General features: G+C 40.4%; 2 protein-coding genes and 1 long non-coding RNA gene across 3 annotated transcripts in view; 2 read left to right on the plus strand and 1 right to left on the minus strand.

The window, feature by feature from the left end:
- Positions 1-227: 227 nt before the first annotated feature.
- LOC306823453 (uncharacterized protein) lies at positions 228-3466 on the plus strand. Its single transcript, XM_079342997.1, has 3 exons — positions 228-376; positions 639-1099; positions 1547-3466. The coding sequence occupies exons 2-3, from the start codon at positions 688-690 to the stop codon at positions 2929-2931; spliced, it is 1797 nt and encodes a 598-aa protein (XP_079199123.1). The 5' UTR covers positions 228-376; positions 639-687; the 3' UTR covers positions 2932-3466.
- Positions 3216-4568, minus strand: LOC306823454. The gene is made up of 2 exons (XR_013779004.1): positions 4297-4568; positions 3216-3482 (listed from the first exon to the last, which is right to left on the minus strand). It is a non-coding gene; the product is annotated as an uncharacterized lncRNA (long non-coding RNA).
- An 850-nt stretch (positions 4569-5418) lies between these two features.
- Positions 5419-15168, plus strand: part of erfl1 (Ets2 repressor factor like 1) — an 86848-nt gene continuing 77098 nt past the window's right edge. Inside the window, exons 1-5 of the mRNA XM_079344551.1 lie at positions 5419-5640; positions 6133-6216; positions 6476-6576; positions 6876-6990; positions 7244-7380. The gene's annotated coding sequence lies outside the window, so the exon portion shown is untranslated. The remainder of the gene's footprint in view (positions 5641-6132; positions 6217-6475; positions 6577-6875; positions 6991-7243; positions 7381-15168) is intronic.

Consider the following 15168-nt stretch of genomic DNA (forward strand, 5'->3'; position numbering starts at 1 on the left):
ATCAAGATCCTTCTAAATAATGTATAATAACATTAAAATAAAATAAAACATCGTAATTTCTACTCTTGTAAATGTAATTGAAGTCAGATATTTCGGATGAAGTATCCCAGACAGAACAACATACATTTGATGAAGGTCAATCTAATCTCTGATTGAGTCAGAGTTGAACAGCTGCTGAGTGTCCTGTGATGCTCCTGTCCCTTTAATTGCATTGTGGACGTCACTGATCAGAAGCTGATTGGACGGAACCACAGGAAGTCCGGTTCTCTGTTAATATCTTATTATCACTACACATTCGCGTGTAATGTTGACGCTTCGTAAACGCGTGCTTGGTTTTTCTATAATATGTTTTTGTTGAATTTCAGAGTTTGCAAAGGTAAGTTTGGACCTTTCAGCCGTGAAAAGCAGGATGACACAGACGGTGGATGAGTTAATAGAAAATCAACCGCAGCTCAATGCTGCTAGGCTAAAGCTGCTGTTATCGTAGGATAACATATATATATTAGCAGGATGCTAACATTTAACAGGAATACAAACGCTTATTTTCGTGTTTGCATTGCTGTCATTTCCTTGTATATCGGTAACTTTGCCTTGATATATATTCAGCAATAATAATGCAGCATTCCTCTGGTCCACAGCACACTAAAACCAGAGACCAAATCCTAATCCCCCATTAAAGGTGACAAGATGAAGATGAAAGCTGCCAAGAAGAAGTCTTTGCAAAACAAAGCAGCTGACGTGAAGACACCACACAATGTGGTCGAAGTTCAGACTGAATACAAACCCGAAGAGGACTCCAGTGAAATTTGCAGTCATGGAGAAGGCCTCAATGTGCAAATTAAAGAGGAAGCACATCCACAGGAGATCAGTGGAGAGCTCAGTTTAAACTCATTAAGCTGCTCAGACACAAACCTGACACCCTGGACTGATGTTCCCAACCCAGATGTTTTTGTAAAGGACGAGTTTGAGCAGCCAGATTGTGAATATACTGAAGCTGTCAAGGAGGAGTCAGAGGTGAGGATAAAAGAGGAGGGAGACGCAGAAGAGGATGTGGACAATATTCAGGACGACTGTGGAGAGGATGAGCAGCTCTGCACAGGTAAGAAACACTTTAAAACACCCTTTACTAGGATGTTATGTTGGATTATTGTGTTTTTTGTATGCATATTTCATGCAAGTACCATTTGATTTTAAATAATGTAAATTGTCATTCTGTATTAAAGCCTAGCAGACACTATTTAGCAGTTTTTGGATATGTATTTTGTTACTTAATATTTTTTTTAGTATAATTTCTTTTTTTGCTTCAGTACTTAGTTACTAACATTTATCAATCAAAATATCAGTGTCAAGTATGGTAAAAAAAAAACTTTAGATTTTATGATGCTAACAGCCTCTAAAGGTGAATCTAGGAAATGCAACAGCCTGCATGTATTATCTTAAAATCAGTATGTTTCTTTAAAGGTCAGTGTGTTAGGTTTGTTTTTAATGCCAATTCTTTCTTACATTTAATGTTCTCTGCATTCTCATTGTTTCTGCTTTTTCTTAGAGTCATCATCTGACTTCTTTCCATGTCCCCACTGCTCTGTCTCCTTCACTGACTTGGAGTTCTTAGAGAAGCATGTCAAGTGGGTCCATCAGAAGCAGTATCTCGCAAGTCTGAAAAAATGCCTCTCAAGCAGCACACAGAACCTTCTCCCCAAACACACCTGCACAGTCTGCAGTAGCACCTTCACTTCCAAAGTGAAGCTGAGGGTTCATGCACATGAAGCCCATCCAGCCGCCCCTCCACGAAGGCTCTACCCCTGTCCAACCTGTGCACGCAGCTTTCAGTATCTAAAGAACCTCAAGAATCACTGTCAGCGGTGGCACAATATGTCTGTGGTAACCAGAGGGGGGCATCTAAGCTGTGCTGACTGTGGAAAGAGTTTCAAAGCTACCTGGGGCCAAGGGCCTCATTTGTGTCATAAACCAGATAACACAGAACCGGAGGATAAGCCAATCTGTCTGGATATTGGTGTGCCGTGTCCTGAGTGCGGTAAAATCCTACGCACACCTCAAAGCCTGGAAGATCACATGCGTACCCACACGGGGGACCGGCCGTTCGTCTGCAGAGACTGTGGCAGGAGGTTTGTGGAGCGCAGTGGTTGGCGGCAACACATGAAAATTCACACGGGGGAGAAGCCGTACAAATGTCAGGTTTGTGGGAAAGCCTTCTTGCGATCGCATCACCTTAACTGCCACTTGACGACGCACTCCAGCAAGAAGGAGTATTCTTGCTCTGTATGTGGAAAGGAGTTTGGCTTGAAGGCGAGTCTGAATCTTCACTTGAGGACACATTCCAGTGAGAAACCTTTTCACTGCAACGTGTGTGGGAAAAACTTTAACACCAGGAAAAACTTGAGGGTTCACAGCAAGCTCCACAACAGCGAGAAAGCTCACCAGTGCGGGGACTGTGGACTGAAGATCGGAGATCTAGGTGCTTTGAAAATACACCTGCGGACACACACTGGAGAGAGACCCTACCACTGCACAGTCTGTGGCAATAGGTTCATTCGCCTTGCACATTTAAGAAACCACCAACGCACTCACACTGGTGAGAGACCCTACAAATGTGATGAATGTAACAAGAGTTTCACCCAGTCTGGTGACCTGGTGAAGCACAAGAGGATACACTCCGGAGAAAAGCCCTTCGAATGTCCAGACTGCCATCGCTGCTACACCTCCTCTGGTGACCTGGGCAAGCATCGTAGGAGTCACACTAACCTGCGTCCCTACACGTGCTCAGAATGCGAAAAAAGCTTTCGCTTGTCAGGCCACTTGAAAACTCACATGTTAACACACACAGGGGAGAAGCCATTTTCCTGTCCTAACTGCCTCCGCAGGTTTGCTCGCTCTCACCATCTTTCTGGGCACGTAGCTAAATGTCGTTGAGCATTAAGAGCATGAAGAAGACTGTAAATAAGCTTGCCTGATTTCAAGTGGTCACTCTGAGAACAATTAAATTCCAAAAACTTTATTTGTCGCCATGGGGGAATTCTAATAGACTTTTTCATGTGTTTAAGTCTAAACTAATATCTGTATACAACTATTTAAAAAAAAAAAAACTTTATGGAACCACTTGGCCCAGGTGACTGTTTTCATCTATTGTGAAAAGTGGATTGAACACGTTATCATAATGTTATTGCACAGATCTCCTTACAGCCCTACCAAAGGCATTATTTTATTTTAGTTTCCAGGTTAGATGAACTGTTTTTTGCAGGACACTATGGTATCCAAGGTTTGTTTTTGCGGTATGAGTCACTGGCTGTATTTACATGGACACAAATAATCAGAATAATAGCATGATCAGAATATAAACGCTGCATATAAACAGGTCCATCAGAACAGACTGATCCGATCAAGCTCATTCGGAAAGAGATTTCATTCGGATCCAGATGGGTTGTTTTTGTTGATCGTTGTTCGGATCAGGATTCATGTACACGCTCCACCTGAGCCTGTCTGCCTGACTGGGGTTAAATGGTCCTGACTGCGCATGTCTGCTTAGTAAAGTTGACGTGTTTCCATCAGAGCCTGATGTTTACAGTCTATGATCAGAGTGCAAAACTTCACGAATGATTGCCATGTCATTTGAAAGTCTCCACTCTTGATCCATGACTCTCACCCACCTGTCTCGTTTAGATCATATTTGTGTTTTATGTATGAATGTATCTTTTTATGCCTCTCATAGATAAGATTTCATACTACATTCTTTTATAACAATATAACATTGCAGTAAAAAATAGTCCACTTTGGAGCGAAAACCAATTTAAAATTGAAAGTTGTATTCGGCTTCGTCTGCCTAAAAACATTTTTTAAGGTCAGGTGAGACAAATGATAATAGTGTTAAAATAAGAATTATAAGAATAAAAGTGAATTCAGAAGAACTAATACAGCCTGATTTTAAAGTCAGGTCGACAAGTGGCAGCATGTCGATTTATCCTTAATGCCAGTCGACAGTTTCATTCTATGATCTAACCAATAAGATAATGTTTAGACAGTAAAGCCTTAAAGTTAGAAAGTCAAACAATGCTGCAAGAAAAGGTTCACATGTCTGAAAGGTGTGTATATTACAAAGTTGACATTATTTTTAAACTATGCGGAAATATGTCTGCCATTTTCAGTGTTTATAACAAAACAAGGCTGAAGTCGCTTCTTCTGACGTTTCCGGCAGATATGACACAATCTGACCATGTTATTTGGCATCCATGCAAACAGTGAAATCGGAATAATTTCAACCAGATTGAAGAAATTGTGCACATGTAAACGTAGCCAGTGTGTCATCAGATATGCTTGTTGTGAATTGTTTTGTTTCTCCAGAGATCTTTGCTGTAAGGTTTGTAAAAAAATTAATAAATAAAATGGTTAGTGCACAAACAGGGTGTTTGATGCTAATTAGTGTCAAGGAAAATAATCTCAAGCATTTGTGCACAATGAGGACAATCAAAATAAAAACTGGAAAATTCTGAAAAGATTATTACTGCTATAAATAAATAGTAATTTACGAGAAAGGGGAGACGTTTTTTGCCAGTGTCTGCTTTATTTATATGAACTATGATAGTTACTCCATTTACCATAAACTGATATGTATTTAACATTGGAGACTGAGGAAGAACATAGGCTCGCACACTTGCTTAAATGCCACAAAAAAAGGTTTTAAAATATGATTAATAAGAAACTTTTTTGAGACATTTGAGCAAGCCTATCTTCTTCCTCAGTCTGTTGTTCTTGCAGAGCCCTGCACTTATGTGATGTTCGTATAACTACCTCCTTTAACGCTGCAAAGCCAATTGGTGTTTGATGGATTTTCAGCTATGATTTTTCACATTTTTATTCTCTGTCATAGTTCCTTCAATAATTGTTTTCATTGAAGATTTATTTCTGGGCTTTTGTGCCTTTATTGGAGATATAGGACGGTGTATAGAGATGAAACTCGGGGAAAGAGAGAGCGGATTGACATGCCCATGGTCATGGACCATAGCCTCCATACATGGGGATGCTTGACCCACTGTACCACCAGCACCCCATAATTGTTTTATTTTACATGGGACTCTACATTTTCCAGAAAGCAGATTTCACTAAACAGTGTTTACAAAAAAAAGATAATTTCTTGGATACAGATTGTAAAAACATACTCTTAAATTTAGAAAAGGACATATAGAAACGTCAATGCTCTTTGAAAACATTTAGAAGTCATGATAAAGTGAGCTTCCTTCATCTGAAATATGAAGTGCCTGTCTGTCACACAGTTCACTAAGAGTTGAAGTAGAGTAACCCGGTTCATCCCGGCGGGGAGGTGTCCAACTTTTGTTCAGTGCAGAAGCCCCGCACACGAGTCACGCGGTGAAGGTGAATACACAAAACATCCTCATTTAAAGGTAGTAGACGGTTCCCCAAACAACTCTAATGTAATGGTTTCAAAGCGTTTAAAACAATACGTTTTGGTTAGCATACGTAAATGCTTATAACCATATCATACTTACATTAAATAAGTGGTATCTTCTCTGGCCTTGAATATTTAAAACTTTACACCGAAAGTTAAGCATGAACATTAATCTACCTCTGACTCGCCCCAACTTCACGCGCCTGTACGGCTGCTTCCAGGTGAGCTCGTGATTTTGTAATGACATGATTTATTACATTACAAAACTAAATATATATTTAGTTTGAGTGTGTAAGGCTTTACATTTTTGTGTGACATGACAAGGGAAGTATTTCATGAAACTTACTGTTCTTTCACTCGCAGTAGAGATGCTAAAAATCACGTGTAAAATGACATTTATTCTCAAAACAACCTTCACACACTTGAGAGTGAGCAGTATCCATACTCGTATTTTAAACACAGATTATATAGATTTAAAGAGTTTAGGGTGTACTTAATATACCGAAGAACACGTGTTTACAGAGATAGTAAACATTTGTGTTGCTGCAAAACAGAGTTAAAAGTCAGACACAGTGACCTCTTGTGGCAGTATGGTCTTTTCTTCTAGTCACATTAATGAGGATTAAGTAAGAGCTTTTGAGGTCAAAATTAAGCAGGTACGGGTTTAATTCTCTGTGTGTACAATTTCACGTGCCTTCCTTCTCTTTCTATAGATAACTTCCTCAATACTAACAGGAAGGCAGCAGGTGAGATGACCCAGTCTGTGAGATGCACAAAGGACACAAAACCTATGATAGGTAAGATATTAAAGATCCCTTCGTTCAGAAGGAGATTGTGTAGCCCCAAGAAGACTGAAAACACACTTATGTGGTCACTCTCAAATTGAATTGTAATTGACTGACTATCATGACCAACATAAGAGAAGAAGACTTCTGAAAATGAGAGCTTCATTAGGGAGGAATTTCTTCTGGAGAAGGGAATACTTCACAGACCATTGTAGTAGGCTTATAATAATAATAATACTAATAATAATAATAATAAAACATCTTTTCATAGAGGGCAACGATGCTAGAGGAATAAGATGTGACGAAGAGAAGACCTTTCATTGAGCAGGAGAGACGATCTTTGTTTTTATCAGGCATAACATCATTATGCAAGTACGTCTAGAGGCAAGTACTATGTACCATCACTTCCACTGAGTATCAAGTCATATGCATAGTGATATTTTATAATTGTAAGAATTGTATTTTTTCAGCGCAGTAATCTGTGGGATAATAATTCTAATCAACTATTAAGATCAGCAAATCAGTGTTTGAATCTTTTTTTATTGGACATTTGTTCTTTTATTTATTTCTTACCTGTCATAAATGAATCAATTATTATCTGCCTTTTATTATGTTTTTATTGAAAGTAACTAAATACCAAGTTAAATACTTATTACGTTGACTCTTCTCAGCTTCGTCTCTCAGAGACTCCTGAGATTTACAGCTGCATCCTCCATACAGTTAACTGAGCCGGGCTTCCTGCAGCAGCATGCCATGTCCAGTATCATCACCTGGATTACCACAATGGTAAAATCATTTGTTTTATTGAGGGGGTTTTAACATTCTCTTTTGTCTGCTGGTTTGGGTCTGTCAATTTGAAAAGTAAAAAAATTAGCCTCGACCTTAATAGAGTTCTTTTTGGTACAGTATTTCCTGGGTACATCCCTTAAATGTCCTCATTAAATTTGCACTTTTCTGACTTTGATCCACAGTCCATAAGAAAGAAGGCCTTCCTGCAGTGACCTCGGACAGTGCACACCGGCCCTGTTCCTGTAAACAGCTTTGGTTACCTGGAGGTCGTGAAGAAATCACCCGTCAGAGTCTACAAAACATCACTTTGTTGCTTCATGGGATCCTCTGACACTTGGACTCTACCTCGGCTGCTCGCAGATCCTGGAAGTCCTTGTCTGTGCTTTGGTAAGAATCAATTTTAATAGTAGTCATTGTCAGGGGTGTAACATGATATTTGTGAACCTCGACATATCTATGGAAGCACACAGGTAAAAAAGATTGACGCCTTATTACTGGCGCTAACTGTTCACACAACACTACCTACAAAAGATGTAACATTTATTTTTTGATAGTTTAAGAATATAGGGAAAAAAAACATGACCTGTTAGATAAATTAAATGCTGCGTTTTAATACTGAGATCACTCACATGCGGATGAAGCAACTGGCAGAATATTTTTAAAACCAAGTTAAATTCTAAAAATTGTCAAGAAAGGAAATTTTATTTCTCAGCATTTTATGACTTTTTTTTTTTTCTGCAAGAAACGCCGGACTCGAATAAGAGATGCTGTTTTGCCAGATGTGTTGTGGTGAGATTCCACAAAAGTGATGTACTCTGGACAAAAAAAAATCAAAGCAAAGTTTAATTTTCCGCATGACAAAAGAAACAGCAGTAAGCTGAGGAAATGCACACAAAAAAAGAAATGCCTTAAAAAAAAAAAAAAATCCCCAAACTGAATACGTCAAAGGCTCTTTGAGGAGGAAACACAATAACAAGAGAAAAGAACATGTGAAAAACAATCATGGCTAGAAGATGACTTTGCCTTTTTTCATGCTTTGCGATTTATCTTAAGAATGTTTCCCCCCCTGTCTCACTCTGTCTCTTTCGCTTTATATTTCCTGTGTGGATCAAATAGACAGTCATCAGAGGAAAACCTAGCTCACACATTTATTTACACCCAGGATATGCATCACCCGGACAAGGGCCACAACCCAACCTGTCTCGGTCAATTCAGTGGGAATTGGTCTATTATTTTTATGTCCGCAATTACGAGGACAGAGCAGTAACTACGACTCCGGCACAGATAACAAAGATATATTTAGTAGTAAATAATATTGACTGTACCTTTGTTTAAAGCTGGAATCAATACTTCTTAAAGTGTGTCCATTTTTCATTTAGCCGCGTCATGTCTGTGCGGAGGAGGGGCAGAGAGATGAATGGGTGGATTCTCTAATTCCCCCTGTTGCAGTTATCATAATTGTTGAACAACCACGGTTTTTAAAGATCGGGCTCGAGGAGAGGCAGGCTGCACAAAGAAAGTTAATAGATTTGGAAAATTGAGATAGATTGCACAGCAGCCGTTTCTGGAATGTTCCATTGGCGTGGCAGGCAGATGGACAAATATGACCCGGGGACAAGGAGGTGTGGGTGGGGTATGGGGGGGTTCGCTGCAGAGCATTAACATGAGGTGGTAGAGGATGCATCCTGACAAATGCTGTGTACCCTTTTCCATGTTGTGTGCGTTTAACTTATCATCTGGATAAGTTAAACGCATAAGCCGGATACATCCCAGTTTGAGGCCTGCATCAGCTGTAGAGCAGAGGAGCCGGCCGATGAATCTTCCCTGAGAGGCCGCAGTGAAGCAGCAGTAGTTCCTCTCTTGAGGCACCAGGGGGAAATGGAAAGCTGTGGTAAGGATGCTTCAGGGACAAGGCGAGCTCAGGAAATGCTCCTCACTCAGAAGAAGTTTTAGAGAACTACGACGTGGAGAAAGCCAGCGGTCGTCATTGCATATAGAAAATATCTTTTATGTCCTGTTGTAAAGCACTATACTACCTCCTCCATCATAGACCGTGTTGTTCCAGCAGATAGTGCTCCCTGTGTTAGACCTCTGACCCTTTCATTTGTCGGCTGACGACGGCTTTTAGAACCTCCTAAAGGATATTTTACAGCCGTGATTTATCCAGAGAGGAGCCTGCATTTGTTTCATCCGTTTTGATACCCGTCATTGCTTCCACATTTGATGCATTCAGGCTTTTCTCTACTCCTCAGAAATCTTTCTCCTGTATCCAATTTTTTGCCTTTCCCGTCACCAATTTTCCCTAATATTCAGCTGATTATGGCATGATGCTTTCCTTTCCTCCTTTCAGCGTTCCACTATTTTCCCCTCCTGCTCCTATTTTCCCCTGATTCTCTTCCACTCTCCTCCTCAGATTTCTGACATACAGCAAAATGAGATGAATGTTTACAGTGAAATTACTTTTAATCAGCGCAGATATAGATGCACAGAGAGGGCTGAGTGTCTGCTGCAAATCATCCACAAATCGAAACATAAATCCTTACATTTATTTGGCCTTCCCTTCTCCAAAACCAAATAGCAAAAACATTTTCAATCTGCCCCTTTGACAGACAGTTGGTCGAGCGTTAGGTTGCAGTCTGAGGATTAAATTACCTCATATTGGATCTTATAAAAACCCAGTTGAGGGGATTTTCTTTTTGTGATGTAATTTGAGCCATCCAATTTTCCTTGTATTTACTGTCTATATTTTTGTCAATTTGGCAGAGGAACACATTTTGTGCGTTGGCGCTGGGTGTCACCGGTGTCATCACGCTACGGTGGTTTTGGTGTTGGCTGGCCTCGGAGGTCACTGTGTGGGAAGAGATGGTGGCTCTGCAGGGCTTTGCAGCGGCTCTTGGCCTGTCCCTTTGGGCTGCGGCAGGCCCGCATCCACTCCTCTTATTCATGAAGAGGTCAACACACGGGTCAAAACACACCGTTTGACTCCCCGCAACACACTGGTGTGTGTGGGTGTAGATGAAACTGGGTATTTTGTGGGCCTTTGGTAAGCTGCAGCTGGTAGCGGCTCTTACTTCTCTCCCTCTCAAGTCCAAATGTGCCTAAAAGCATGGCTCACACAAAGGATGGAAAAAGATTAAATTGTGTTGCATTGAGTGCTGAGAGTAGACTGCCGAGTTACACACGGAGGGATGGAAAGACGCTGTTTATTCCCTATTAGTATCACCACATTGACAGGTTGGTCAAAGGCTAAGGAAGATTTCTCTCTCTCTCAACCACCTCTAATGATAACAGTGAGAAACTACGCTGCTCAGGACTAATGTGTTCCCCACCAAGCCGGCTGCTGTCGTAGTGACTCCGGGAGTGGATCTCTTGACCACGGCCTCCCTCGTCCTCTCTTCCCACTGTAACCTCTTGCTCCCTCTGTCTCTTTAGTGGAGGGATAGAGATGTGGAGGGCGAGGGAGACTGACAGTGTGCGCTCCCCTGCTCAGTAAATATGAACTGCACCCAGCAGACAGACTCATTCATCACAGGGGAAAGAGGGGTGGGGGGAAAGGGGGGAGGGGGGGGGTGGAGAGGTAGAGTGGAGGCATAAAGGAAGGACCAAGAGAAATGTCCAAAAGACGGAGAGACAGAGGGAGGAAGAAGAGAGGTGGGAGGAGTAGGAAGCAGATGGAAAAAGGATGAAAGACAGGAAAATGTTCTGGGTGAAACGAGTGGGAGAAAAAGATAACAGGCTGAAAAGTCCTGGATGATTGAAGGATGTATAAAGGACAGCATGGATGTGCATGGGGAGCAGAAACCTCAAGCCTGGGGAAACTGATTAAATATCTGAGGACATTTTATATCATCACCAAGAGATCTTGTTTTTGTGAAAGCTGCCTTTAAGCGTCCTGTTATAAGACTGACTTCAGTTTTTCTGCCCTGTAGCGAGGGAGATCAATTCTCACTTGTTGCTTTTAACATTTTGACCTTCGTTATTAACTCTTTGTTTTATGCACTTCCATGAGAAGGTCACGATGCGTTTTCAAGAATATCACAGTTAAGTACAAGTTAGGGATAAGATGAGAACATGTAAATAGTTGTATAAACGTATGTAATGTTTAATGCTGACATAATCAAAGCAATAAGCTGTCAGAGTACTGTGTATTATATATTGTTTGTCCATAATTTCAATGACTAGAATTAACATCCAACAAGGTGTTAAATTGCCTGGTAAACTATCAAACTTCACTCAGCCTCAGGTCTGTTCGTTTCCACTGACGACTACATTTTTAATGACGTTTTAGAAAGACAAACTCATCAGGAGGATTTATTCAGACGGTGAATTTGAAGTGTAGAAACCGAACTGGGAGAGATTGAATCCTACTATATTTAACCAACGGTCAATTCGTGTTGTACATCTAATAATATCCTCCTTTCTTTGCTGTGCACATGCAAAATGTAAATACAAACCAGTCAAATGATTTAGATTTGTTTTATATTAGCATATAAATATGTCAGCGGTTAATGTAATTAGATCTAACTCTCTTCTCACCTGTTGTCTTTTAAGAAATGCTTCTCGGCCCCAGAAGTCTTCTTACCACTGATTGAGAATCACTGCTCTGTGACTGTTTATGGCAGTTAGTCTGTGAATCAGAGATTCACTACATCACACTAAAATCAATGTTGATGTCTTAATGTAATGGAGGAACATGTCACTCCAGGGAAACAATATGGCTGGATTATATCTTTGAACAGTTTTGATAACAACTACATCCTGCTGTGCTACATTGGTCATAATAGTGAGAAAAGTAAATCCATTGTTTTGGTTAGTTCAGGGATTTGTTGGGAATGACACAAATAAAGAAAAATCTTTTTATTACGTGAATCCAACACATTACTGGACAAAAAGAACCGCTTCTTCTAAAAGTAATCACTGTCAAATACACAAACACGTGTATCCTACAGTATGAGTCCAACTGTTAGATTTTATTTTTCACATATTTTAACCAAACTATTTTAGATTTTTTAAACAGCAGGTCTCTTGCCATGTCAGTGGGAGATCCGCAAGACTGCCCACAGCAATGTACAAGATGTATTTGGTTGCTGAGATACATACAGTAGCCATTTATGTATTGATCATTGGCTCACCCCCCAGTGGCGAGCAAATCAATTTAGCTTTTGTCGGCGTCAGTCGCAAAAGTTGCGACTTCTGTTTTATGACCCTAAAGCGTACGTTTGGTCATGTTTGTCCTTTTCTCAAATTCAAACGTAAGCGGACCTCTTTCCTGTGTCACTTTGTAAAGTGGTTTATAACAGTATGTTTTGTGAGACGTGGCCTTGACATGCCATTACAAGTCCTCAATGTTATTTTTTCGCTGATTTGAAACGCCTGCTACCAGACCGATATGCGAAAAACATAGAATTATTTTTTCGAATCCTTTAGTCCTTTGCCCTTTCCAGTCCATGTCCTCAATTTCCAACAACTTCCCCCTCTTCACTCCCACCAAAACCACCTCTCCCTCTTTTTCCACTCTGCAGAGAGACAGCAGAGAGGGAAGATGATGTGTGACAGATGCCATATTTCGACTTTCTGTCAGGGAGATTAATATTGACACAGTGTTTCTTACCAGGGGCTTCTTGGCTGTGTGTGTTGGGCTTTGATTTCATTATCCTCTGCTCAGCCACTTTTTTCTTAAGAATCAGACAATAACAGATGTGGCGACTGAAATAGAGACTCTGATATTGGAGGGGCTGAGTGAACAAGTCATATTGCCGGGTGCTTGGCCATCAGTCCTGTTTGCTGTAAAAGTGTGAACCCCCCAAGGAGACCCGCAGCACAGTGACCCTTTTATCAACCTCTTCAGCTCGACGGTAGCATGGGACGTAATCTGCCGCACATGGAGTGGTTGATGTTAACTCGTGCATCTGTTTGTGCTTCGGTAAGAGTTTGTCTACCAGTATGACATTATTGTCATGGAGAGGTCGTTTGCTAAAGGTCACTTCGAGACAGCTTTCATTTCATTTCATTTCCTTTTTTCTACTCGAGTTCAACTTTCAGACGTTTTTGATAAAGATATTGTTGTCAAAACGCAACCTTGATTTCTGATTCAGAAAAAAAAAAAACACTAACAATTTCTTGTAAAATAAGAATTCATAAAGGTTATGCATAAAAAAGGAAATAGATTTCAAATAATGAATGTAAAGCGAAGCTGATTCTTTCTTTTTTAGAGGTTGAGATTGCTATTTGGGAAGGTCCTCCTTCAACCAACTCAGCAGGACTCTTTATAGTCAAATGTAACATTTCAGTCACCATGTTGGACAAATGACGCTCATCGATAATGGATCGATAATAACCAAAAATCAGATCGTTTATTGATTTTCCTCTGATGTCTTAAATTCCTCTTGTGCTCTTTTTGGTGGAACTCATAGCATTAGCATGACATAAAATGTGTTTTTGATCCAAACAGTTTTGGCTGTCAGTCCTTATCGGAACATGACGTGTGTTGTTTTTTTTAAGTGTCATAGTCTGAAGTAATCCAATCTTTTCTTTGTTCGGCCATAGTGACTATACTGCCAACCTAGCAGGGATTATAGACAAGAGTAGATTGCATCACCATCTTCCATTTAAGGAATAACCACTGCTTAAACCCAACATCATTTAGTCATACTGAAGAATCAATGGGCCTGGGCATCGGCTGAAGACAATGATTTAAACAAACTTCTTTTACCTCAGTGAATCTATGTGTAGTAAAGTGGTTCAGAAGGTTTATATTTTCATGGTTAAATACTCTACTGGTACTTCAGGAATCATTTTTCTACATTTGCGTTTCATTTAAAACAAACTCCTGTCGCCTCAACATGAGGGAGTAGCCCTGATGTTTAACATGAATAAACATGGATCTAGAGAAATAACAGCCACAGGAGTAAAATTGAGTTGTTTTGTGACGAGAACGAGGGGAGAACTGTACAGGTGGTGAGTAACCGGCCATAGCTAACAACATCTAAACGCTGTGTTCATGTTAAAGGGGACAGCCATATGGGGAGAATACGTCCTGTATCATATTTGGGACAGGACTTGACAGATAGACAGACTGATAGATCTTTATTGTGTCTGTACCTTTCTCCTATTAATCATCTGTGTCTTCACTGCGCTGGGTTGTAAGACTCAAAAACTACTTGCTGATCACAGAATGACTCGTGCAGCCGTCAGTCCTGGATCGTTCCGTATTGATAAATTCATTCTATCTTACAGAATATACAGACATGGCCCTGTATTTCTGTGCACACATACCGTAGCTCTAATGCATGGAGATAAAGAGAGGTAGAGGGCGATAGATGAGTGAGAGGGAGAGACGGTTTCCTGATGCACGTACTACTGTCACTTACTCAGACATAGTCTGAGAGCCCGGTCCCCCATCAGATGTTAGGACACAAGGTTTAAAAAAAAAAAACCATTTTTAGCAGCCTTACTGAAAACGAACACTTTTTCCTCTTCATTTTCACATCTTTTAACACATATGAAATCAAATTTTGTCAGAGGCCATTTTCTGACAGGATTTGGAATATAATAATATTGTAGAAAATGTAGCCTTCAATCTGCCATTTAACTCCTTTTCAACAAGAAACTGGTTGTGCTGAGTGTGAAGGCCAGGTTTCAATATTTATTCCTCTGTCAGGTATTACAACGTTCTCTATATTGCATGATCTTCCCTATTCCTCCATCGCTTTATTGTCTTTATGTTCCTGTTAGGGCCTAATGGACTCATAGAGTCGGCAGAAAATAATTAAATCAGATTGATTCAAATCTAATTCCTTTGTTGATTTGAACAATCTACAAGTGGCTCCATGTCTGCGAGCCAAAGCTCACCGGCCTTCATCTCCAACTTGTAAGCCGCTGAGAACTTTCTGCCTCTTATCGAAACATTTCTGAGGTGGATACAAGAGATGGATCCTACAGCTTCCTGATTTTGTAATTTCAAAGCGTGGGGCTTGCTGTTAGTGGGAGGATAAAATCAATAGGCCTCTCTGGAGAGGAGTAGGTATAGCTTGTAGTCGTATGATATGAAGAGAGGATCTGAAACAGGAAACACAGCGAATGGAGGAGGAAATAGGGAGGAGCGAAGAAACTCCAGCGCATAAACAAATAGAAGGCAAAGCAGGAGAGATAATGCAAGAAGGAGACAAGAGACCA

This window comes from Symphodus melops (assembly GCF_947650265.1).
Source record: "Symphodus melops genome assembly, chromosome: 5".
NCBI lineage: Eukaryota > Metazoa > Chordata > Actinopteri > Labriformes > Labridae > Symphodus > Symphodus melops.

What these genes read in the sequence shown, in the direction of transcription:
- LOC306823453 (XM_079342997.1), top strand. Translation starts at nt 688, where the DNA reads ATGAAGATGAAAGCTGCCAAGAAGAAGTCTTTGCAAAACAAAGCAGCT. An exon ending in GGATGAGCAGCTCTGCACAG is followed by an intron (nt 1,100 to 1,546) that starts GTAAGAAACACT and finishes GCTTTTTCTTAG; the next exon opens with AGTCATCATCTGACTTCTTT.